The sequence below is a fragment of the Amblyomma maculatum genome, chromosome 1 (genome assembly GCF_055883805.1).
Source record: "Amblyomma maculatum isolate TAMU_Amacu chromosome 1, ASM5588380v1, whole genome shotgun sequence".
Lineage (NCBI taxonomy): Eukaryota > Metazoa > Arthropoda > Arachnida > Ixodida > Ixodidae > Amblyomma > Amblyomma maculatum.
In genome coordinates this window covers 28,398,284-28,425,495 of record NC_139344.1, presented here as the reverse complement: position 1 = coordinate 28,425,495, position 27,212 = coordinate 28,398,284, and the positions used below count along the sequence as shown (strand labels likewise).

General features: G+C 46.2%; 1 protein-coding gene across 4 annotated transcripts in view; it reads right to left on the bottom strand.

Moving 5' to 3' along the window:
• The window catches only part of LOC146202005 (voltage-dependent calcium channel type A subunit alpha-1-like), a 489,246-nt gene that overhangs the window by 279,506 nt on the left and 182,528 nt on the right, over window positions 1-27,212 (bottom strand). For 3 of the 4 annotated variants that reach the window (XM_084587895.1, XM_084587897.1, XM_084587898.1), the window contains exon 3: window positions 21,365-21,600. In XM_084587895.1, the coding sequence (XP_084444021.1) occupies window positions 21,365-21,600 (236 nt within the window). The remainder of the gene's footprint in view (window positions 1-21,364; window positions 21,601-27,212) is intronic. The other variant, XM_084587896.1, reaches the window with a different exon arrangement.

Sequence of the window (27,212 nt, the reverse complement as noted above, 5' to 3'; positions counted from 1 at the left end):
CTGGACAGCACTGTTGCATGAAGTTCTTGCGTAAAGTTGTAAAGAGAAAAGGGGATGTGTTTCTGAAAAAATTTAAGGGGGGAGGGGGGTGCTGGGTTTTGGTGGAGAGGTAGGTCAGCGATGCCTTTCTGTCGCTTGTCATTAGACACTAAAAAAAAATTAGAAAATAAATGACAAGACCGCCATGACATATGATGTTATAGATGGAGTAATTGTGATGACGCATAGTGAAACTTGATAACGGATCACTCGAGCCCCGCGCACCTTAATATTTATTCGAGCTCAGCATGGAGGTTCCAAGAAGGAGCCGAGGAGGAGAGAACGCTGTAGCTCGCACTCTAAAGACGTGTCTTTGTTACTGTTGCACGTTAATTAAAATCATTATGAAAGCGTGGGACTGAAAATATTAAAGTGCCAGAAACTATTTTTGCTGCTGCTAATGCGAATAGAACCTGCAATGAAAAAAGCCACGTATAATATAAGGACTCCTTACAGCTTCAAGAAGACTTCACTCCCTAGGAGTAATATTACATCGTCAAAAATGAGCCCCTTACCACTATGAACTAGACAAAAAGAGAAAAGAAGAAAACCTGCAGTGTGGACAAAACTGCACAGTCAACTATATTCCGCACCATTGAGTATGGGGTGCGACTCTCGTATTCGCCTCTAGGGAGCTTAAGACTAGTAGACGTGGTATGCGAGCTTTCCGGCGCCGCGCAGCGGAGATCACCTGGCCAACGGCGCGTGAATTTCGGATGCATGTACATGAATGGCGCCTCAGGCCGTACCCTAATTTCTTAACGACCACGCCCACTGCTTTTCTTTCTCTTATTCATGCGGTACCACTCGAAAGGAGTGGATGACGTCACCAAAACCACGATCTGCGCTCTCAGAAGGCAGAACGTGCCGAGCAACACCAGCCACCGCAATCAAACAATTGCCCCTCTGTACGCTCATTTTACAGAACAGGCCCTCCACCATTTTGAGGCAGAAGCACCAGGCCATCGTGAGGTCAGATGCGGAAAAGCGAAAATAACAAGATGACCAAGCACTTCTTCTCGCTGAGTCATTCGCGCTTGCAGACCGTACCGACCTTTTCACTGACGCATTCATAATGAAAAAGGCTGACGCTCATCTACGCACATCGCGGCAGGTGATGAACCTGGCAATCGGTGGATTACCTCGGCAGCCCTGCTGCTGTCAGGAACAGAAAGTGCCATTATCGCCGCAGCATTTTCAAGCCGCTCTTGTTAATGCAGGATGCTCAATGGGCGGAAGGGTAAACTATGCAAATGAGCTCTGCGCAGAAAGAAACTAGCAGGAGAGATCATGACCCAGCCACGAGAATAAATGAGGCAGCTAACGATATAAATGCGAGTTCCGTAGCCCACTGCAAGCAAAGCTTGTGCTGAACATCTTTGTTACTGCCCGTACTAGAGTTCTGGTGACATCTACAGCGGCCGCTGAGATCTTGTCCGATTCCTTGATGGCCTAAATTGAACGAAGTAAGAGCGTAATTGGGCGTCTGGGACAGGACAGGGCTAATTGGAGATCAGTGAAGATCAGCAGAGAGAGGCCTTTGCCCTGCAATGGGCGTAATCTGGATAATGATGGCGATGAAGAAACGACAGGGAGCCGGAGCGGCTGCCTGGCTATCCTGTTTGTTCTGTACCGTGTAGATTCAGCTCGCCGCAGCGGAATAAATTTACGGAACTCATCATCAGGTCCAATAAGGAGGAAGGGAGTTTTGTTGGCAGTGGACGCAACTCTCGCGGAAATTTCTAGGGAGCAAGGGCAGTGAGCGGGGAAAAATTTCCGCCGTGGTTCCAAGTTGTAAGCGTCATATACGACTAGACGCGGATCGACCCATTCGTTTTCAACCCCCCCCCTCCCCCCCCCCCCCCTCCTTTTCTCTCTCTCTTTAACAGGAAAAGAGAACAGAGTAGAACGTAACCTAACATCCAGTTCCAACAAGCGCAAGTTGCCTCGAGAGCGGGGCTTCTCACACCCTTTATCGACGCACAGAGAGAAAACGCCGAGGATCAGTGTTACGAAGCGTGATGGCTTATAATTTATGTTTGCTTTTCCCGGACACCACACAGAGAGAGAGAGAGAGAGAGAGAGAGCAGGCGATGCTTTCATGCCGTCGGGTGAGCAGCTCGATGGGATGCTGGCGCATTATGAGATTGGGGCCAAGGCTGCGAGTTGAGTATACTAGTGCCGCACTAAACAGGATTGTTCGGTCTCATTTCAATGGAGACGCGTCGAAGGAGCTTCTCAGACTACTCGCATTTAAAGCGATGGTGTAGAGCTGCTCTCTGACGGCCGCGCATGCTTGCGCTCTGATCGCATGTCAGTTGTATCGCAGCGTTTTCTTCATGTGCGTATAGAGCCTCCTCTTCTCACTGTAACGAAGCTTCTCATTATAACGTCTTCTCGACAGCTGTAACTTGAACGAAGTGCACAGGCAAATTAATCAGAATGGTGTATGCTACCGGCTGTGTTCGAAGCAGCGATGCGCACTTGACTTTGCTGAGTACATGTTTGGAAACGGATGCGGTATTCACGGAACTCTCACCTGAGGGAGCTTTGTTGCTAGGTTTGTTCTTTGTCATGATTTGTAATCATGGCTTGTGTGGTTTAGCGTCCCAAAGTGACATATCGAATTTGATGAACACCGTAGTGAATGGCTCATGATTTATTTTGGACCACCTGGTTTTATTTAACACGCCCTAATATTGCTTGATGGTACAGTTAGTAATAACAAATTTGCTTAAAGCTCTGAAACGAAACGTGTTCACGAGAGGAAGCGCGGCGCTTGCCGCTACCGTGGCCGCTTCGGCTCGAGGTAAGCCCGAGAGACCAGCGACGCCATCTCGCTATGCACACTCGCAGCACTTACGTGCAAGCGCGCTTGCGTAAGCAGCTCATCCGTTCAGACAAATGAAGAGCAAGAGAAGAGGAGGGAGGCCGGAATGCAGTGCTCACATCCATAAAGAGCCGCGCGCGTGTCCTCTCCGCGGAAACAAGTAAGAGCACACAAACGACAGAAGGGCACGCTTTGCTCGCCGCAAATGTGCCGCGTTAAGCGCTTCACGTTCAACGAAAGTATGCGCGTCCCACCGGACGTCTCTGTCGTCATTACGTAAGTTAGCGCGTCCCATTTCCGCTAAATTTCTCGTCATATAGATTCCATCGGCATTGCACGCCCTGCACGGCAGGCCGTGGCCGGCAAGCGAGCGCTGTCTCGAGGGTTATTCTATTGCTGCGGCATTCCTGTCCGCTTGCATCGCACTAGGGCTGCTTGGCGAGCTGATGTGCGCGGACGATCGGCCACTTATGCGACGCATATCGTGGTGCGCCTTCGTACCTGCCTCCGGCCTCGCGTTCCGGCCGGAAATGCGCCAGCTGCCGCCCCTTCGCGCCGGGCAAAGTTGGCCCGATAACAACACCAATTCTTCGCACTACATGCCCGCTCTGCTCATCCGCCCCGGAGCGTACAGCGTCAAGAAGAAGCCAATGGCTTACTACGACCAGTTATGTGTCGCAATAGAACATAGACGCACGCGGGAAACGTGTTATTGTTTCTTCTCTCTCTCTCTCTCTCGCTCTATCTCTCTCTCTGTTTTTACTGTGCAATCGCGAGAACCACCGCAGTTCGCTAAACCTTTTTGTTTAGTCTCTGTGTGATCATATCGAATTTGTTTTTCACAACGTCTGTCTTAAGCGTACGTCCTATCGTGGTATGGTGCTCACGCCCTTATCCACCTTTTGATTTCCAAAATTGAAAGCTAAGTGTTCTGCGTCGACTCAGACCACATATAAGTTCCAATGCCTCTATTATGCCGGGGGGTGATGATGCGTGCTTCAGCATTCTTCGTATTAACTTCATTGAAGCGCGACTGTTTTTTTTTTTTCTCATAAAGTTTTCCGACTGTCCTCGAAGACGCAGCTGGATATCGTGTGGCAAGTAAAGGCATGAATTATTGCGTTAGTCAAGTACCGACTCATATGTCCTATTTCTTATAAACGTAGATCAGTCAGTCAGTTCAGTCGTTCAGTCGTGTCCGACTCTTCATGACCCTATGGACCATGTCACGCCACGCTTTCCGGTCTCTCACTATCTTCCTAACATCACATAACTTCCTCCGCAGTCCCTCGAGGATGCCACCTAACCATCGCGTTCGCTGCCTACCCCTTCTCCGGCGGCACTCAACATTTCCCAACATCAAATCTTTCTCCAGCGACTCCTCTCTTCTCATCAGATGACCAAAGTAGCTGAGCTTTAACTTTAGAATTTGACCCTCCAATGAGCAGTCAGGGTTTATGGTCGACAATATCGACTGATTTGATCTTCTGGCAGTCCAAGGAACTCTCAAGAGTCTTCGCCAGCACCACAATTCAAACGCGTCAATTCTTCGGCGGTCAGCCTTTTTCACAGTCCAACTCTCGCATCCATACATCACAACTGGAAAGACCATAGCACGAGTTATACGGATCTTGGTTGGCAGACTAATGTCTCTGCTCTTTACTAGGCGGTCAAGGCTAACCATTTCTCTCTTTCCCAGAAGCAGGCGTCTCCTAATTTCATGGCTGCAGTCTCCTTCCGAGGTAACCTTGGAGCCCAAGAAGAGAAAATCTATCACAGCTTCCACTTCTTGTCCATTGATGCTCCAGGACTTGATAGGGCAAGACGCCATGATCTTTGCCTTTTTAATGTTCAGTTTAAGCCCAAACTTCTCACTCTCTTCTTGTACGCGCATCAGAAGTCTCTTGAGTTCCACTTCACTTTCTGCCATTAAAGTGGTATCATCCGCATATCTAAGGTTGTTGATGCGTTTTTCAGCAATCTTCACTCCAGCTGAAGACTCGTCCAGACCGGCCTTCCTCATGATGCACTCTGCATATAGGTTAAATAGGCAGGGCGACAGTATGCAGCCTTGTCTCACTCCTTTCTCAATCGAAAACCAATCACTAAGACCATGCCCAGTTCTGACTGTGGCCTTTTGCCCTTCCTACAGGTTCCTGAGGAGACAGATGAGGTGATTTGGAACTCCCATCTCTTGGAGAGCTTGCCACAATCTGCTGTGATCTACGCAGTCAAACGCTTTCGCATAATCAATAAAGCAGAAGTAGATCGGCTTCTGGAACTCTCTTGCTTTTTCCATGATCCAGCGGAGGTTGGTAATTTGGTCTCTAGTTCCTCTGCCCTTGCGAAACACAGCTTGCACGTCCGGAAGCTCCCGATCCACATACTGCTGCAGCCTACCTTGGAGGATTTTCAACATCACCTTGCTAGCATGCGAAATAGGCGCGATTGTGCGGTAGTTGGAACAATCTTTGGCACTGCCTTTCTTTGGAATGGGGATGTAAACTGACCTCCTCCAATCCTGTGGCCACTGCAGGGTTGTCCAAATCTTCTGACATAATGTATTCAGAATGTTAACAGCGTCATGGTTGAGGTTTTGAAGCAACTCAGCTGAAATGCCATTAATTCCGCTAGCTTCGTTCTTAGCAAGGCTGGCTAAGGCCCATTCAACTTCACTCTTCAGGATGCCCGGCTCGAGATCAGTAATCACAACCGTCTTATGTTGGGTTTGCAAATTCGGGTCCTTCTTGTACAGTTCTTCTGTGTATTCCTGCCACCTCTTCTTTATCTCTGAGGCTTCAGTGAGGTCCTTGCCTCGTTTGTCCTACATCACGCCCAGCTTAGCACAAAAGCTTCCTTTGATATCTTTGATTGTCTTATACAGAGCTCTTGTGTTCCTCAATTGGCTGTTGTCCTCAACTGCTTGGCACTGTATGTTCAGGAAGGCATTCTTATCTCTCCTTGCTATCTTCTGAAAATCCGCATTGAGAACCTTGTATCTTTCTCTTTCCCCCATAACTTTTGCCATCCTCCTTTCCTCAGCTATTTGCAAAGCCTCTTCAGATAACCAGTTTGCTTTCTTGCATTTCTTTTGCTTTGGAACTACCTTAGTAGCAACTTCTTGTATTATATCACGAACATCAGTCCGTAGGTAAACGTAAATATTCAGAGCATATTGTTCACTTAAATTTTTCTCCCCGTAGGCAAACCTTTAGAACATATAAAGTCATTGCCATGAATTTGATTATTTGTGTATTACACAAACATGCTCATACTGTAGTAACAATGCCAGTCTTTGATAAGGCCTACCCAGTACATCCCAGTGCCTGTTAAACCAGAGGCCAGAGCATCACCAAGGCTGTCAATAAATCAGCAAGCAACACTTTCTATCAAGGAACTGTGAAGCGGGTGCTGTCAGTCATGAACGTTTACCTTTTCTACAACTTCATTTTTAAACGCAATTTGAAACTAAATGGGCATTTTGTCTCAAGGAAAATGATTAACCGGCGACCTAAGACCCGGCCTATACAAAGTTCAGGACCCGAAAAAAGTGACACTAAGCGCAAGAACACTAAAGGCGCTCCGCTGTTGGCTTATTCCACGTTTTGTTTAATAAGGTCGCTGTAACAGCCGCACATGCAAAAGGCTTTTCTTTCATTTACGTCGGCGGTGATGTAGCGCCTTCCAAGAAGATCGTGTGTACAACCGAGTTTTCCAACCCTCGCTGTACGTCGATAAGAAAGCGCGCCATTTATTTCGTTCGTCGCTATATTTTTGGTCTGTAGAGATATTATATCAAAAATATACCATTAAATTGTTTCAGCACAATCAATTACAATAGATGCCAAATCAGCACGTATCGTAACCTCACAGTCGCTGAATATGCATTTCGCGTTTCTTAAGGGATACCCAGAAAAGCAAGGAGGAAACATCAGCATTGTATCTCTGCGTAGAGCAGCAACAACACTGATGGCCAACACACATGAGAGCACAAGGAAAAAAAAAAGGCAAGAAAAAAATCCCGGCTTCTTGTCTTGCCATGGGTCAAAAGGGATGTGAACAAGAGAGTAAATTAAGGGACGCTGCAGCTTACTTTTAAAGGCACACACAAAGAACGTAGGGACGTAATAAATCCGGAGATTCAGCAACGGACGATTCAAGAACACATGCAATGCAACCTGCGCCCACTCATGAAGCCTGCTACCAATGAAACTTCTCGGAGGAGATAATCATTGTCGACGACAACGACAACGTCTTGCAATGTAAGCGAACTGGTGCGAAGAGGCGAGGACAAAACAAATAAGACAGGACTGCCGCCACCGAACTACTGAGTCTATTTTTTGGAAAAGCCCCTCTTACGCGCCGCAACGTATACATATCGTTCGGGTCGGAAAGCCATCGCGGCTGCCGTGCCCCGGAATTGAGAAAAATTAAAGGTGTCGGGAAAAAAAAAACGCGCTCTTAATTTATTATCAAAATTGCTACGCAACCTTCTTCGTGTAGCGCTTTGCTTCCCATTTAGTATAGTCAGGTTGAAGGCTAGTTAGGGATAAGCATTCGCAAATCTCCATATGAACCGCCAATTCTCCACTGAGGAGTGAGATGCTGAGCCTTCATTTCCTCAAAAGCCAAAACGAACTAATGACGTTTAACACTTAAACTGTGCCCACTCTTTCAGTGCCAAAAATATCGCGGAATGAGGAGGACGTGCTTAAGGCAAAGTTTAAGCGTCCCCTATTTTTTTTTTTTTTTTTTGCTACACAGGTAAAGGCGCGAGCAAAATAATCAAAAGGTGACTCAACAATAACAATCTAATTGTGTGGTCTGCTGTGCAGTTGCAATGTGACATTTTCGAAAAATGTACTAAGTTGGTAGTTTGCGCTAACCCTCTTGCGTCTTCCGCACCTCGATTCTTCACTCCCCTGTTCACTTGCGTGCAACTCAGATCTCGAAACAGCTAGTAGCTAAAACTAAATTCTTGCTATGTCAGAAACGAAATGATACTGTGCGCTGTTTTAACCTCATCACATCCGACTCTCGTGGTCTTCTTTTTTTTTTTTTTTTTTCGAACATTCGAATTCCTTGCAGACCGATAAAATGAAACCATCATATTGTGTATGTAGCACAAAATAAGGAGGCTGAAAATAACTGCCGCCACACGAAATAAATACACTCGTCCGGACATTAGTACAAGTTACCAAACCGCACGGCGCCACGCGAAGCAGTCCCCGGTGCGGACGGAACGTTATGGGTAGAAAGCCCGGTTATTGCGGGTGAGACTCGGAGTCGAAGCGACTGAAGAAGAAGAAAAAATGAATGGAGTTTATGTTCGCAGTGCAAGGTTTATCTGCACACGGCGGCGTGTAGATTGAGCTCAGAGATGGGGTGTAGCTCTATGAACGCTTCTACTTTCTCCCCATTTCTCGAGGGATTCCTTGTTGTGGCCAGTAACTGTCATTGCGTTTTCTTTTGCTTCCTAAAGGTCAGGATCTGCCGATAGATGGATGATGGAATCAGAGAGGAACAGGGAGATTGAAAGAGGAAAACAGAAACGCGTCCATCGAGGAAAGAGAAAACATCGCGCCCAAGGCGACGTAAGCGCGGGTGGCGGAGCTGTGTGACTGATTGTGTACTGCTCGAGGTCAAAGCGCGCGGCGCGCCGTCTCATCTTCTCCGCAAAACGCCCGACAAGGCCTTAGTTTTCGACGCCCGTGCGTCTACCGCACCCATGCTCTTGCTTCTTCCATCCAACCAAAGCCCAGGTGCCGAAGGGGCCCGGTGGCGGCAGCGACAAAAACATTTAGGCCGTCCGAAGCCAGTATGGGAGAGAGAGGGGCCGAAGACAAAATAAAAAATAACCCCAGCACACTACTAGGAAGAATGCAAGGCCAAGATGTTGCGATCTAAGCCCTCCGCACGCACAGAAAAGCGCAATCTTGTTTCTTTCTTGCGGACAGCATGAAAACAAATCAGGGACATCGAACAATGAGAGAGAGAGAGAGAGCAGAAAAAAAAAAAAGGAATCGTTAACAGGGCGATGACAGGGCTATTCGATATATTGCAGTTTTATACTTCTGTGAATAATAAACAAGTCTGCGATTCTACTTTTACAGCTTTAGTGCCTAGAGCGCGGCACACACACAAAAAATAAAAACGCTATAGAAATGGGAATCGGGAAACTCCTCCCACCGAGAGCGACCGCCATTCTGAAATGCTCGTGTGACGTCACAAGAGAATACGCGGCGGATCATCGTCTGCAATGCAGGCTGCAATATCAAAGGACACGAATCTTTTTTCTTTTGTGGACGATTGACATAGTGGCCGTCCCTCATGCAGAAATTCTTGGTGAAGATGTTACACCATAAAAGCAATATAGAGTAAGGTAAGCTTTCTTCGGCATAAGGCACGGTCACAGCCGGCGTAATTCCGTCTCCTCAACGGTAAGGTCCCGCAACTTCTTTCTCTTCACTGGTTGCCTCTCAGCGGGTTAAACGGCGAATGTTACGGAAAGATGTCTCTGAACGCAACCTAAAGGTAACATGCACTCACTGAAGGAAGGAAATGATTACGGTGAAGGTAATTGAATAGTGTTATCGGTGTCATGCCGTCACCTCATGGCGGTGTTCATGGCTGTATTTGCGGCTATTAAGAATGAAAAACATCACATAATGCAACCTAAAGGGGAACACACCCCAGGAAAGGTATAGGGTAGCTTATTTTAACGTTGTGATTTTAAAAAATCACAGAAAAAAATCCACTTTCACAATTCGAACAATTCTTTTATTCGCTCAGTGCTCAGGTAATTAGTGTCCATCCATTGCGTCACTGAAGCAACGAGTGCAGCAGGCTTCAAATGTGCTCTGACACATTTTTAAAATATTTCCCCTATCTGTCGCCAGGTGACGCTGCTTAGAGGACCCTACTAGGGTGCCTCGATGTCAGCGCCGCCCTACTATTGAGAGAACGGAATCACGCTCACAGCCGACAGGCTGCGCTTTTATGTTCCCCAGCTTATATCGACGCATTAATCTGTCGCATTACACCGACGACAACGTCAGCACGGCCAGCGGTTGCCTATCGCCGCCGTGAGCGGTTTTCGGCCCCGCGACGCCGACGGGACTGATCAGCGGACGGTCGCCCGATCTGCTTTGGTCAGATCGGAGGCCGAGCGAGAACTTAACACCCGATGCGCTAACGGCCTGAACAGCTGCGCTTGTCTGTAGCTTAACAGTGTTAGAAAAAGGGAAGCAAGTAGCTACAGTTTATATGTTCCCCCTTCTAGTTAGCAATGACCTTGGCCAGAAATGTCAGTCGGCTCCGAAATGCCGGCCCGTTTCGCGACGATAGGCCTATATATAGTGCGAGATAGGCGGGGTTCGGGTCTACAGTTTCAGCGATTACGGAGCGCGCATTCACAAGCTTTGGCAGTAGTGACCCCAAATCGACGACTGATTACATCAAAAAGTGCGTGCACATTGAGCGGGAAGCATCAGCGTGACCCTATCTGGTGAACGCAGCCGGCAGCTGTCAGCACCGCTTGTGCACGGGTACCCGGCGCAGGCAGGGGACGTAGCATCCACGGCGCTTCGTGCAGGCCTGTTGTAGTTTATAAAGAAATAAAGGTGGAACTGATGTGAAAAGAAGTGGATAGTTTTGGTATTGCTAGCTCAGCTTACATTTTATGCCGTGCGAACAAGCAACATACATCCAGTCATATACAAAAGCTATGTGAAGAAACACGCTGGGAGCGCAGTCGTAATCCGCGAATCGGCGCATTCCTGCCGGAGTTAGGGCTCACATACTAAATCCTAAATGGTGTATATTTACGTTGAAGCACTCAAGAGTCATTTGCTGAGCAAGCATTAGAAAAAAAAAAATGCGAAATTTGAGCGCAGCTCATCAGCTGTTTATCCTTTTCGATAGATTGAGGCAAAGATTTCGAGCAAGACACGTATGTACAATTACAGACAACTATTTTTATTCTTTCACACGTATTCCATTAAGAAACACTCCCCTAACAGTTCTTAGCTGTCATGAAAGAAGCTTTGGGGTCGGAGAAAAGAAGAGAGCAATAGAGTTATCAGAAATTTTCGGGAAGCAGCGCGTGGGCGCATAGGAACGTTGCGCGACGAACAGGTAGCAGCGAGTCAGCGACTGACTGATGCCGCTGACGCCGCTAGCGAGTGAAGCGAGTGAGAACGGAACGCACCGCGATCCACTGAGAGCGAGCCGGTATTTCGGCTACCGGAGAGCACCCTCGCCACAACGCAAGAAGAAGGGGGACCCCCTCCTCCTCTTTCTGCATGGCGGCGACGGTGTTCTACAAAGTCATGTTGTCTTGACTCGCTAGCGGCGGCAGCAGCATCAGTGAGTCGCTGCTAAAGTCCTTTTAGTCGCTGCTAGCGGTGCCTCCGAAGCCCCCCCCCCCCCCCTCCCCTTCTTCTCCTTGTGTTCTCCGGAAGCTGCGCGCGCTCCTGCCCCCATCGTTCGCCGCCGAATGTACCCTCCCCCCCCCCCCCCCCTCTTCCTGCAAGGCTTCGGTTGCCGTAGCGCCGGCTCGAACTGGGAGGATGAAAGGGGGGCGAAGCTGGTTACGAGGCCGCCGACGACGGCGCGAAACCCAGGAACGGGCAAAAGTCCCTTGAACGGGCGCCAAAGAGCTGCGCTCTAAAACGCAAGGTTACGCTCTGGAATCGGTCGCCGTCGCGCGCGCACGGCTGCGGGGGAGGTGAGACGGAGACGGCCGCAGATGGAAGGTGGGCAGCGAAGCGCATTCGAATCGCGCTGGGTTTTGCGATGACGGGACTGAAGCGACGGCATCTGGGTATACTGTCTTGCGCTGGTCTTGGCCAGACTGAACATAGTTTTGCACAAAAGGCTTTACCAGCTGAAAATAATTAAGTTAATAACAACAAGTGAAGAGCTCCCACGTCATTCGCAAGTTTTGTCTGCTCCTCTAGTGTCGCAAGGTGCGCTCTCGCGTCAATGTATGCTTGTTTGGGTTTTCCTCTTAATTGCTAGACCGAAAGAGCGACGGGCAATAGCCCAGCAATCAGCCATACAACGCTAACCCCTCCCCCCCTTCGCGGCGCACACGGCGGAATGAAACGTTGGACATGTACCTTTTTATATGCGGGAGCGCTTGTTGCTAAAAAAAGCTAACTCTCATAACGTATGAATAATATGCTTCTGACTGTATGCGTAAATAATGTAGCATGAGCCCATCGATTTCGGCCTCCTCGACAATCTCTAGATGGAAGCCCAAAACAAGTCCGAGGATCACTATGATCGCATAGTGTAGTAAAGGCTTCTCAACAAAAAAAGATAATATGTAAATAAAACCATTTTGCCGAAGAAAGAAAAAAAGCTCTCAGTGACCACCGTTCGTAGTGTGCATGCAAGAGCGCAGCCGACACCTCGAATAGCAGACGACATGAGGATGATATGGCGTTGTGACGTCAGAGGCCAATGATTGCCAGACCAGGAAGCTGCTTTCGAATTAATAAAAAAATTCATTTTAAAGATATCTACTGTACTGAATGAGCTCTAATTTGGAAGAACTATATTTTAGCGTGGTGTGTTTTGAAATGCAATAATCTGACCAGTTTATGCTCAAATGTTAGCTGTCATGACCTCTTAAAAGAAAACGCGTAGCTGGGCTCAACGTCGAAGAGTTGTGCTGTGCTAAGAAAATTGCGAGTGGGGGTCATGCTCATGTACGGACTTCATTATTATTAATATATTTTTATTGACCAGTACAATGTCCTTTCTACCTGTCGCCCACCTGTTATTTCCGCTTACCCTCCGCTCGCTGTCCTTTAGCCGCAGCTCAGGCTCTTCAGTGACCGATAGCAGATATCGCGGCTGGTACAAACCTTTTCCTTCCTTTTGTATTACCGTATTTTAAACAAAATCGCTGCATTTTACTACTACTAAATATGAGGAGTGCTCCGTCGGAAGACTGACGCAACAAACGACGTAAAATGCCGTTTAGCTTCATGTACAGCGTTCAATTTAGAGCGGTCGCTCTATTACTCCAGGTACAAACCCCCAAAAAATGCCTCGTTCTGTCAACCTGACCTAGAGGCTATAGCTAAGATTAATTGGGACTGGCCTGCCAGCAACAAGTCTTGCTTAGTATAGAGTGCTACGGTGAACTGGTGCATGAACATATGACTTACTGATTGTTTTTGACCAGATGACTAACTCAGCACTTTACTAATTACGCGTCGTATTTAATTGGAGTTAATCAGGTAACTGCGATTAAAAATTGAATTTCGCGGTACACCATGAAGACATATCGTTTGATAGTTTATGTCCAGTATTATTGTAGTAGACTAATTACAGGACTTAATAAATTATCGCTAATTAGGTAATTATTCTGGGATTAAAAATCGAACTTTGCTGTACAGAATCAAATCATATAATGTTGAATAGCCTATGTCGAGTGCGATTGCACTGCACTAATTGCAGATCCTAATTCATTGTTGATAATTACTCAGGGTGATTAACAATTGAAATTTACGCTTCAACGTCGTCATATATCGTTGAAAAGGTATAGATGAGAAGAATTCAAAACAAAAAGCTAAATCACGCAAAGGCCCTCTAAAACCGAGCTAACACCTGTCTAACTCGATTCAACCACTATTGCACTGCTGCTAATCGTTTGTAGCATTTCCTTAGCAATGAAAGAATGCCTTGATTACGCCTGCAAACACAACGAAGTCAACAAAGAGCAAACCAATTCTTTATTGAGCCCATGTAGCTTACCAGAATGCACGAATCCTTCCAGCGGCATGTAGTACACCCACGAGGGGGCCGCTAATATTTAGTGTCCGACTGCAGTCGCGATGTGAGGGCACTGGTGATAAAAGAAAATATAAGGGCGAAGCACGCCTACCTCATTTACTACTCATGGCATCTGAGATGTAATGAGTTACTCGCTTCTACATTTTTCCCCAGCTTTATTCAACCTAGTTTTTTCTTCTTATTTTTACCAGCGCGTTTCGTGCCCACTGCATCGCCGCGCCCTAAACCAAGCGATCAAACGCGCCTAGGGTGGCTGGCACGCGTCACGCCAAGGAAAGCATCTGGCCAATTTTTATGGCGATCGTGAAACGTGCTCCTAACGCCACGCGGTGAGCTCGCGCAGATGAGCCGCCCGCAGCACTGCCTCCCGCGGCGACCCACGACCGTGTGGCTCGGACCGCAGAGCGGTGCCTACCCGTATCGAGCCTATACTTTCTTCTGTGCTCGTCTCTCAGCTATACTTGCCCCTCACGAGAACGCGAAATCAGAGTGCGGTAATCAGGCGTTCCGGTTCCGTCACTTAAAGACCTGCACGATGTAGCGGAGGCGCACTTTCGGGTCCGGCCGGAGTGTTGCATCCTGTACCCAATATTCATTTCCAAGACACGACAAGCGGCAGTCACGCACACGTTATACGGCGTCAATCACGAGCGTACTGAGCGCAGCGATCGAACGCTGAAACCGTGCTAGTGTATACAGCCTGAGCGCCGTCAGTACGGTATGGGCATTGCGAAAAGAAAGATTGTTGTGAAGAGTTTTCAGAGGCTAGCGCTTTATCCAGACGCAGCCTTCGCAAGGCCGCTTGGGAAATTTGCCGAAAGATTGCAAAACTCTTATATTTTTAGGTCAGTGCGGCCGATGTCACACCGAGGCCCGATCGACAGCGGCTGCTTGAATATTCTCTTCGTCTGGGATTTGCATATTTATCTCCCACCACAGCGTGCGGCTCCACGCCGCATGATAAGAAGGGAGAAGAGAATGGCCTAAACGTGGCACTCTAGGAGCGAGAGCAGAAAAAAAAAAGAAAAGCTAACAAAACAATAAAAATTGCAGCTGCGAGCTCTGACGTGAATTTTCTGACCGTTATTCAAGTTACTTTGCTCTCCCGGCCAAGTGTCGAACGGTTCTCTTCGTAGTGCGGGAAGTTATAATTTATACCTCAGACTCTTCGTTGTAATCAAGAGTTTCACTTGAGCGAGAACTTCTGGAGCATTGTTTTGTCGCGTTACTGCATGAGATCGGTGGATTTATCCATTATCACAACAGAAGGATCGCCCTTCAGGAATTCTACATACTGACATGGCCGTTTCTAACAACAAATAGCGCCTTAACAATGGCTCCAAAATGAACTATCAGAAATTAGTTAATCAGCTCAAGATAACATAACTTCACGTGCTTAACAATGTACGAGTGGTGTCATATACAGGTGTTGTTTTTAAACGTTTACAGGCATTTATTTCCAAAAGAGCGAGAGATACGTCCCTACGGTCTGTGCAGGTGGAATATACAGCAATATGGAAGCGTAGTACAATATAGCGCTCAATAATAAGACGACCCACTTAGTAAATTAACTAATAGACTTTTTCAAATGTATCTTCGAGGGAACGATAGTATTGCGCGATTGATAGCCATGAACGTGCAAGATGCGCCCACTTTTAAATTTTAGTAGCAATGCCGTACGAAATATTGAACGACAGATTCACAAATACTGTTGAGTGGGCTCTGCCGCATCGCATTTCATAAATTGTTTGTTCGATTGTTTGTTTGTTCAACTCAGACTATGAAAGACGCCGTAGTGGAGGACTCCGGAAATTTCGACCAGTGTTCTTTAACGTGCACTGACATCGCACAGCACACGGGCGTCATGATTTTCACCCCCATTGAAAAGCTGTCGCCGAGGCCGGAATTCGATCCCGCAACCTTGGGAACAGTAGTCGAGCGCCGTAACCATTGCGCCACCCCGGCGGTGACATTTTTATAAATGGTGTCGCTGTGCGAACTATCACCGCTGACGTCAAATGAATTTATTCTGCCATACCAAATACAAAAAAAAAAAGCGCATTCACATTGATGCTTAAAATATGCGAGAGATAAAAACTGTACTCGCCTTCGATGCTGACAACTTTCAGTTTTGAACCTTTCCTCTAAAGTCGAAAGCACTGGTTGATTGGCTAATATTAGTTAATTATTTGTCAACTTATTTAACTCAATCCCGCATATAATGTGCCCTGTGCTATGCAATCAAACAGCATAGACAGAGCCGATGCATATTTCATAGTTGTAAAGAATCATGTAAAGCACACATTGAAACAAAAACTGATGAATTAAGCGTTTTGCTTTCAGTCGCCGTACAGTTTTTAGCGAAAATTTTACTATACATTCCACTATAAAATTACATATTTTCAATATATTGAACTGCATAGAAGTGAAGAAAACACAAATGTACTCCGAGTAGCGGCATACAACTGTCGACAATACGGGTGAAGCTGCCTCCACTATCGTACCTCGCTGCTTTTTTAATCTTCGGCTGAATTTAGCTGGGGAGCCTGGAATAAAAATATGGTGCGCTTTCACAGTTATGACGAATACTTCAGACTACTATGATTCCGACTCAATGTATCTCGCGTGTATCTCTAATTATAATGTTACAGCTCAGAGCTCAAACTGAAAAACAATTAATAAGAATGTTTGTTTTGCGAATGCAGACGTTAAAAATTACGATTTTAAAGAATTATTATTCCTCTCTCAATAGCGCCTTGGGAAACCAGTGCACATAAACTGAAAAAGATAGCAAACGCCTAAAAGGAGAAAAATAAACACAGCAGCCAATCGAGCTGTCACTCACTTCCGTACATAAACGGAAACGAACGAGCGCGCTCAGCGCGGCATCTCATTTACAAGGCTCCATTACAGCGACACGCTTTATTGCGCCAAAGCCCGTCGACATTAGAATCGCCTGTTCCTATGTGTTCGAGACGCAGTGCCGGCGGCGTAACACGCATCACGCGCGCAGGCAGCGTGGTAGCCACGAAGAAACCAACCTGCGGACGCAGATTGCGGAGCGTGCGTAATTGCAACGACAAAATTGACTTGCAAATGTCTCTCTTCTCGGCGGCGCAATTCACTCGCAACCGCTTTATTTTTTCTCCGCGTCGCATCAAGACGTGCCTTCTTTGCCCGCTGGGGAGGAAAATGTAGGCGCAGCTGCTCCGGGAAACAACCGCGGAAGGCCTCCGCGTTCTCTCACCGAGCCGACGGAAATCCAACAATTCCCACTCGACGAGGAGCAGCGAGAGCGATCCTGGAGCTTCGCGACTTCTAAAATGAGCAGCCTTATCGCGTGATGACGACGCTTCCTGCCGAACGCCCGCAACGGCGGTAAATACTTTTTCGAGCTGCGCTGTTCCGATGCGGTGTACGGTTCCCTCATCCTGCCGCCCACCTCTTCTTCTTGATTTTAGTCGCCCTTTTGTTCCTCCATCGGATAAACACACATACATAAACTCACACGCTGCCTCCAGACTAAATGAGGAAACTGTGTTGATTACGCCCTCGCAAGGGGCTCTGGAAAGAAGTTATATGTGCCGAATATGACAGCATTACTGCCTCTGCCGCGGTCGCAGCATATGCGAGTATGGTAATGTGCATTGTCTTGCCAAAACTTGCATACACTTGCATACCTTTGTTCGCATATAGCAACGAAGAGGTAAGTTAAGTTAACGTTTACCTAACCTTTGTGATGGTACATGCCTGCACGAGCTCTCTGGGCCTTCCAAAACGTTAGCGCTAAAGGCCGCAATTTGCCAGAGAATCCAGCGTCGCCGCTGTCAGCGTTAGTTTTGGCGTTGTAAGGGAAAATTCATGGTTATATCTTTGTGAAGTGAGAGGTGGTAGTCGGCAGGTAACACGGTCGTGCACTGACTGGTCTTCTGTTTGTGTGACGTCACAAGGCCACGTGACACGGCCAAGCTGGCAGGAACTTCAAGCACGGGCTTCGCTTTTGAGATTGGAGGGTGAGATTTAAAATCATGCTTTCAGGACCCCAGGATCCCGAATGCCCCTAAGCAGCGCAGGTGCGTTCGTAATTCTCGGCTAAAGCCATGCTTTATATCTACATATGTCGGCTCGTATTTGATATATCTGGTAGCTTGCGAGTGTGTGCTGATAAGTATGTGCGGCATACTACTGATATACGAGTAGCAAACTGCACGTGAGTGAAGGAGGAGTCTTAAGGGGAGCTAAAAGGTGGGATCAATTAACGCCGTCAATTGATATGCTAAAGGCGAGGGTAATATAGTGATGAGCGAAGCGCCAGCTCCACTGTCAGCTCACTCGTCTCGACGCAGCAACTGCAGTCCCATAGCGCTGCGCGTGGCACGATTGGTACCACAACCACTTATGGCAACGTACCTTCAGTTTTTTGTTGTTGTTGTTGTTGTTTCGTTTTAACTGAGTTCAACAGATGGCGCAAGGGAAAGGTTCTGCGAGCGGATCCGATTCCATTAAGATGCGCCAAGTAAAGCTGGCTGTTGCGCAAAAGGTGCTGCGGAAAGGCGTCACAGTGGACTGCAGTTAAGATAGTGACTTGGCTGTTTCCACTAAGCGCGCGCATGAGCAGTGGGCGCTATTAAATCTATTCATTGGTAAGCGAAAATGCCCCATCCGGCTGGCTTAACTCTGTTTACCGCGCCTATTCAAATAATTCATTTTGAACGATGGCGAAAAATGCCCCATTCCGAGCAATGCATACCACTTCTGTACAATTAGCACCTCATTCACGCTTTTAAGCGTAGTTTTCGTACTTTTCTGCTATCGCGCTAATGTTTTTTTTTTTTTTCATTGATAAGAAATACTTATCCCACATTCAATTGTTTCCTCTGTTTTACATTTATATAACATGTTCCCAATTTATGTTCTGTTTATATTTACGACATCTTGTATTTCTTTGTGTTCGACATTTATATTACATAACAGTTGTAGTTTTCACCCACTGCTGTTTGTACTGAATCATTTTTGTTTTGCATGCTTGTAAAAGGAAGTCCTCTGTGTAGCCATTGGATTTCGGACCTCCTCCTGCATTTACCAAATCTTTGTATTCAGTCATTGCATTGAATAAATTACGATTAGGATTCTGGTTCTGTCTGCGTTGCAACTATGTTGGAAAAGGACTGCAGTCCAGTTTGAGATATTTTTTTTTTTTTTTTGTCAGCCGTATGAAGAAGTACAATTAATTTTCCTGTGAAATTGACCTGCCAACGCGGAGCAATCATAGCAGACATGCCACCCAAGGTGGCGTCCTCGTCTCGCACTGACCCTGCACAGCAATGACGGTGTTCCTTGTGATCGCGTAAAATCGGCACTTCACTTTGCAGGTGCAAGCGACAGCTTTCTGTCGAAAGATGGCGCTCATTCGCCTTTGCTTTTGTTCGGACCGGGAGGATTGCTCCGCTCAGCTCTGACAGTCGACCGATGCCCCTCCGTAACATTTAATGCGAATTCATCAGAAGCCCCATCCTAAGAAAATAAATTTCCGTTTCCGTCACCTAATTCCCATTGGCTGAGAGATGGGACGTCATGAGAGCCGGTGATATATGATCGAGTGTAGTGGCGGGCTCCACGTCAGTTGGCGGCTGCGCTTGGCTATGTGCAGAAGGGACCTCTCTCTATACTTGTCCGCAAGTCAGGTCGAAATGGAGCCAAAATGAACGCAGCATGTCTCTACCGCAAGTGGAAAAGGCGACCAAGCAACTATGTCGCTTAGTAGGAAGTACCGGCGGCTGCTCAGTTCATGTGGCTAGCAGCAATGTCCGAGAAGGAGAAACAGGAAAAAGCGGTCTTAAGACGTTTATACGGTCGAATTATACGTAATGTCATTACTTTGCGTGCCACTGTACATTAGGTAACGCCAAATTTTTTTGCTCCGAGTTGCCGAGGGAAGTCGCTGCTTTCTCGGCCTCTGTGAAGGTACCTGGAATGTTCTGCTGGATTACGTGCCACCAATAGTGAATTTGACAAAGTTTGCTGAACAACGCGCGGAAGTAGATTCTGGTAGGTACTGAACATAGGACTTGAGTATAGTCCGAAGCTCTGCACGCGAGCAATCAGCTTTTTATTTTTTTGACCTGAAAACTGACCATAAAGAGTGTTTTAACTCTGAATAATCACTTCTAGCTTTCTAATACGCAGAACGTACGTACATTCAAGATTTTGTATTCCTTCACTTTCTGGTTGAATATATATTTAAAATTTTTGCAGATCCTTTTGCGAGCCTTATTAATTTTGTCAGTTACAGACGCTTTAACCTTATAAACATTTTCTTTTATATTTTTTTTTTGCTTTCTGCCATTAAAAATGATAATTCTATCAGCAACGTTGGGATATGCAGCACTGAAAAAAAAAAAAAAAACATTATAGGTGAAAAACTTTATCTCGCACACCATACTAAACATCCTTTTTTTTTTTTTTTTTTCGCGGTAAGGAAAGCCGCAAACGCATTCGCACCTATTGAGAAATCAGAGAAACTCCTGTACTGCGCGCTTTCAAGCAGCAACTTGGACGACGTCATCACAATGAGCGTGAAAAAAGTCACTGACTAAATGCGCACAGCCGTTCGTAGGCTCACGCTGGGCTTATCGGTTTCCACGCCTCCTCTGACTATGCGTGTCGAAACTGAGCAAGGATGGGGTTATGCGCTCGCGACTAGAAGTGTACACTGCAAAACAAAACTTCCTCCTTCCAGTACCTTACAGATAGAGAAGCAGCGCCCTCGCTACAGCGTGAAGTGAATAGGAACAAGAATGGAACTGGATGAACTGCAATCTGTGGAAGATTCGATGAGGTCATTTGCACAAAATACACAGTAAATTCTACTAAAGCTCACAGATGCTGCAACTGTCGTGAGGCCGGCCTACTGCTCCAAGAGAAGCGAAGTAATTTAAGTAGTAAGAGAGCGTACACGCCACCAAATACGGATAGAACAGGGCACTAATCTGAGGTCTTACTTATGCCTTGCTGAAAAATGATTGGCGACGGACCTTGGAAAGCCGGCGAGACAATGTTAAGCAGGCAGGTTTGTGACGAGTGGGACTAGGAACTATACGCGTTTGAAACAACAAGGAACAAAACATTGACCGAGTTACTTCCAGTGGACTGTAAAGGTGCTCACAAATGTACTAAAAGGTACGCCAACGCCTACGTTCAAAGGACACATAGGATGCATAATCCCACTCCCACCCAGAAAGTCGCTAGAAAAAGAGTAGCGTAAATTTCAGATTCCTTTCACAGCTCATAATTTTTTTAATGAGGAGCGTATGTACGTCTTCTCTTCAGTGAATATGGCTTCTTTCTTACCGCTAAACGCGTCCCGGTAGCTATAGTGCAAAGAATGATTGCAAGCTCACGGTTATGGCAGGGCCGAGAGCTGGCAAACTTTCGTCGCACAGATTCCTGTTCTTCGCTCTGCAAATCTACATCTAAATTCGCTCTGCAAATCTACAGACATTTCCAAGTAAAAGCTGCCATCAGATTACTGACTCCATCGGGCTTACATCAGCCCTACCTTGACACATACGGCTTCAACGTCGCGTGTCAAAAGAGTCCTTAGGGCACCTAATCCATACAAACTGGAGAACAGTGACGGCACGCACTGCACCGCGGCGTTGGCGCAGAACAGGGCGGTCCACTTACGCGATGTCTTCGAGGCGGATGCCCTTGAGCCTGGTGTGCAGCAGGGCGCAGGTCTTGTGGTCTGTGGTGGTGACGGCTCTCCGTCGGCCCAGCGTCACACCCGCCGGCAGTTCGGTGGAAAGGCGCGACGGAGCCCGCCGGCGCCGCGACGTGCGAGGCGATGGGGCCGGGGCTGCCGCCGCCGCGGTCACCGCTAGGCTGCTCAACCCTCCGGGCGGAGCGCATGTCGTTCGCTGCTGCGCATGAGAAGAAAGACACAGCTGTCAACAAGCATCTCAGCCAGCGCAACGCACTGGGCAAAGCTGTACACCGTATGGATGTTCTTCTAGGTTGTTAGCTTAGTGAAACCTTGGCTTTGTCGAATGCTTGGGTCCAGCACCCCTTTCAGCTCGAGTAAATAGAGGCTAGGAAAAGTTTCATGGTATACCCTTTTTTGGCATTTACATTGCGTTGCGAGAGCGGCTCAAATGAACATCATGATAATCAGATCTGCGAAGGATATAAGTGCACATGTCCAGCCCGTACGAAATCCAAACCGTACGCACGAAAGTTTAAAGCTGCCAACAGATTACAGAACGTTTTCTCAGCACTGGAAACGCGAAGGCACTAGCAGCTACGTTGGCCACGTATTCTGTGAAGCGGTTCCATAACCATATTTTCTTCTGAAGCTGATAGACTGGCAGAAGAGATCGCGGTATTTACCACAACTCCCGAAAGTAAGCAAGATTTGCATGCAATGTATTGTGCCATGAGTCCATGACAATGTAGTAGAATGGTCATTTGGGCTAGTTGGTAGTGGAGTCACTACCAACCAAACATGACAATGTATTGCGCATTTATGAAGCATGTTTGAGCACGTCCATCACGCTGTAATCGCATTTTAAGCGGCTGAAGTTTTCTTGAGTGTAATTATTCAAAGTTTGCCTTGAACCTTTTTAGCACATCTGCAGTGAAGGAGAGGGGTTTTCAATTGAACTCATGTTCCCAGAAATGTGGCGCTACAAACACAATCGCATTAGAAGAAACACAACACAGGCGCACACTACCAACTATAATATGGATCTGAACACACACTTCCTCTTCACCACTCACCTCAAGCTGTTATATTGAAACTCATGTTCCATGTCAGTTGGGAGCTCCGATTGGCCAACAGAGAGAAAAAAGAAAGGGCTTCGAAGCTAATAAAAGATAATAAATGAAGGTTTTCATGCATTCACGGGAAAAACATAATAAAGGAAAGGAGAAGATGATATGAACCTCAATGGCAAGCGCGAGAAGCATACGGCACTTTCGCTCAGGTGTGACGCTTAGAAAGTGGAAAAAAAAAAAAAGTGGAAGTGGAAAGACGATTTGCAATACGGCTTAATGGCGATTCTATCAAATCGTTTGTACCTGTTCGCAGTGTACCCCAGTGCTCGGTACTGTCGCCAACGTTGTTTAACGTTGCTTTCATTCACTTAATAGTGAACTTAAAAATTCAACGCGAAATACAAAAGAACATTACTGTAATACCACATTAAGCAACTTTATTACAACTTCCCTGAGCAAATTTTGGAGATACTTGAGCACAAAGCAACAGCCAAGTATTCCGATGTCATCACTAGACGGGAAACTTAAAGCCGACACGTTCAATAAATATTTTCAGTCAGTGTTCACTGTTGATAATGACGATGTTATTTAGACTGTGCCACAACAACATCACCATGGCAAACTTGTTGGCACTCCTAAAATTTCTGAGGCGGGCGTGCTATCGTTGCTCCTAAACCTGGACGAAAAGAAAAGTAACGGACCGGATAATATACCCAATAGTTTTCTGAAGTTTTGCGCTGAACCCTGTAGTAAATATCTTTGTCTCTTGTTCCAGAAGTCAATCCGCGACTGTCAAATTCCTTGTGAGTGGAAAATCGCCAAAGTAATACCGGTACATAAATCAGGTGACAAAGATTCCCCGAATAATTATCGACCTATTTCTCTCACATGTGCATGTGGGAAAATTCCTGAGCACATTAATCTGAAATTTCTAACCCAAATCGTAGAGGCTAATCAACTTATCCACCCTCGCCAGCATGGATTCAGGAATGGGCTATCGACTATTACACAACTAGATGAATTCATACACGATCTTGCACAGGGTATAAATAATCAGTCTCAATATGATATAATTTTCCTAGACTTCTCTAAAGCGTTCGACCGGGTATCATACAGGAAGCTGATCTATAAACTCGAGCATTTAATTGGTGATGGTCACATGACCAAATGGATTAGCAATTATTTAACGGACCGTTACCAATTAGTTAATATCTACGGACACATCTCTGACATCATTCCAGTAGTATCGGGAGTCTCCCAAGGATCTGTGCTGGCACCTCTATTATTTTTGCTATTCATTAACGACATAACAAACCAAACTGATGTAAAAATGAGACTATTTGCAGACGACTGCGTTCTCTACCATGAAGCTAGACACCCGTCGGACCAGGTCAAACTAAACAGGACATTAAACAATGTCTTTATGTGGTGTGAAGACTGGAACATGGTAATTAACAAAGAAAAGACAGTTTCTATGTCCGTCACAATGAAAAAATTCCCACTTACGTTCATCTATGGCTCCGACGCCACTGCACTACGAGCTGTAACAGAATACCGATATCTTGGCATCCTTATCACATCAGACTTAAACTGGACAATGCACGTGTGGCATGTAGCAAAAAAAAAAAAAATGTCATGAACAAGCTCTTTTTCCTTAAACTTGCCTTAAATAATTCGCCTTCCGGAATAAAGCTCCAGGCATACACTACGCTTCTCCGCCCAATGCTAGAATACGGTAAAATCGTATGGTATCCCTACACAACAGGCTGCATAAACATACTCGAAAGTGTGCAGCGAAAAGCTGTGTGATTCATCTATAACTGTTACAGACGGACAGATTCACCGACAGAACTTTTACATCGTGCGGGGCTTCAGCCTTTATCTAGCCGGTCAAGACTGTATCGCCTGAAATTCTTATACTTACTGCTACACAATTCATACAAGATTAACCCCGAAGACTTCGTGAAAAAAAGCCAGTCCAGAATAGCACGTCATAAACATCCCCTCTTTCTTGAGGAATTTTTCTGTAACAACAACACCTTTTACTTTTCTTTTTTTCCGCAAACAGTGCGCGATTGGAATGCACTTGACGCCTCAGTCTTAAGGCAACCTACAGTCCAAAAGTTCTTAGAGCTTGCCGAGCCTACTTTGTTATCATGAAGCTGTCTGAATTCGTGTCAAAGCTCCGGTGATATATGCTTTCCATTGTATAACTGATTTTTTGGTGTTCTTTGTGCTATTCTATGAAGGCTTTCATATTGAATCTACCACATCAGCAATTATGTGCATGTCATGCAGCTCATGTCCACTTCTGTAAAAACCCCATTGGAGTTGACAGTATATCAAAATAAATAAAATAAATAAATTCCCCTTGCATGGCGCTTGCATAATGTCCCTGAAGTAAAGTTTTTGCTCTATGCTGATGATATTGCGTTGTTGTGTATGCACCAATACCTGTTGACTCAAGCGGCGGCCTTCAGCCTTGAGTATTACTGCTAATTATGTTAAATATGTCGGCCTAGAGCTTTCCACGAACAAAACTATGTTCCCGTCGGTCGCCTACAGCTGGGGTCGCTGTAAACTTGAGGCGATGCCAATCCTTCTCCAACTATCTGGAATCCCCCTTCACGAAAATCCGACAAAGAAAATTCTGAGATTGTCGATTCATCAGTCCGGGACGGGGATCACCTGGCTTTCTCACTTGGGCCTAATCAGGCGTATTAATTGCGCCTAAATCCGATGGCGCTCGCTCCAACGGCGCACGTCATTTGGTGAGAGTGGTTCTACAGCCACGCCTCATTTATCAAGCACAGTTTCAGCACTTGACAAGAGCTCGATGGGATCGTCGGGAAGCAGTACCGCCCTGTGTTGTCTCTAGCCTCCGTCCTGTGTCTGCTGCGGTTTTATTTTCCTTAAGTAAATGGAGATGCTATGAGAACCATCACTTGTCTTTCCCGCATCACACCGATCGTGGCCCTACAAGAGAACGCTCAGCTCAACACATTAGATGAACTGGTACAGCAACGCCGTGATGCTCGTAGCCTTAAGGCGACTATTTTGCACTCACCACGATCACTATGGGTGTATGCCACGTCGCACATCATATTGTCGCCGCCATCGCCAGTTCTTCCTCCATGGCATTTTTTTCAGCTGAGCGAAAACAAACCTACTGATCTTCATCGACCAACCACATCTTATGCGCATCATTCCTTCGTGAAAGGATCGCAGAACAAGATACCAAGCTGCCCCAAGGTTCGATAATTATATATGTAGATACCTGAATTGACGGATGTGAAAAGACAACTGCACTTCATTGTCGAGATAAGCCGGCGCTTAATAGGACATTCAGATATCAATTTGCATAAGCTCCTGCTTCTTTCTGTGCTTGGCTGGCTGCCGTCCAAGACGCACTTCGCTCTCTATACGACATAACCTTTCTACCTACAGCCAGAATTGTCATCTGCACCGACATCATTAAGGCAACAGGTCTGCTTTGACGCGTCAGTTGCAGCCCAGAAATCTGCCAGAATATCCATCGTCTGGCGGCTCGCCTCTCACAAACCGTTCGAATTGAGTGGGTCCCACGTGACCTACTCAGTTCGCAAAGCTCTGCAGATTCTGCAACCCATCAGGCGACTTTACCCTCATCAATAACACGCTCCCTCGCTATGGAGGATGCCACCCTGCTTCTTACAAGAAAAAAGAACTTCCGGCGCCGCACACGTGCTCTTGTCCCACAGGGTGCGATAACCCTCCACAGCGGTTTTACCCGCGCAGAGGAGGTTGCGCTACTAAGGATCTGGGTCGTGGTTGCCCTCATTCCTGCTGTAAAACGAGCATCTCGTGGAAGGAGCGGGAGTTAAGCCGCGGTTGGTAGCTACCGTCTCGCTACGCGAAGGGTTGAAAAGTGAAAGTAGTATTCCTTTCGCAATAAAAGAAAGTATACATCGCACATGTCTTGATAGACCTATAAGAATAATGAATACATTCCAATACATATACCTGTACATACATATGCATGCACGTATATACAAATTGCTGTATATAATTTCTAACTTGCATGAACGAACGAAAATTTGAAAAAAATCTTTTTCCCAAAAATCTTTTTTTAATGCTATTGTGTTCGGGGTGCAAAATGTAGGAAGGATATTTTGCGGAAGAGAGTTCCATGATTTCACACCTGCATATATCAGGCGCCGCTGGGCATAGTCGTTCTGAGAAATCGGCCCGAAATATTTTCTCTCGGAAGCAGCTCGTGATCTAATACGAGAAGAAGTAAACATGGTTGAAGAACAAGGCGTCTTATCCTGTATTATTCTGTAAACAAGTAAAGTGGTCCGGTAATCACGGAGAGTGGGTAAAGTCATTATTTTCGATTCTATAAACAAAGATCGGGACGGTGTGCCAGTTGCTACTAAGTTAATACATTGCAAAGCTCTCTTTTGTAATATTATGAAAGGTTCAAGATATGTCCGATATGCGAATCCCCAGGCCTCAATGCAATACGCGATATGCGACTGAAAAACGCAAACGTAAATTGTCCTGAACGTTTTCATATCGAAGAACTTGCTTGCTTTAGACAGTACTAAACATGAATATGCTAGCTTTTTATATTTAATTGTGGTTCCCAATTCATTTCACTGTCCAGAGAAATGCCTAGGTAGGGGATTGTTTCGAATTCTTTTAAAGTTTTACGGCCTAATTTTATATTTTAATATAAAAATTATATTTAATATAAAAATATAAAAACACATCTAAA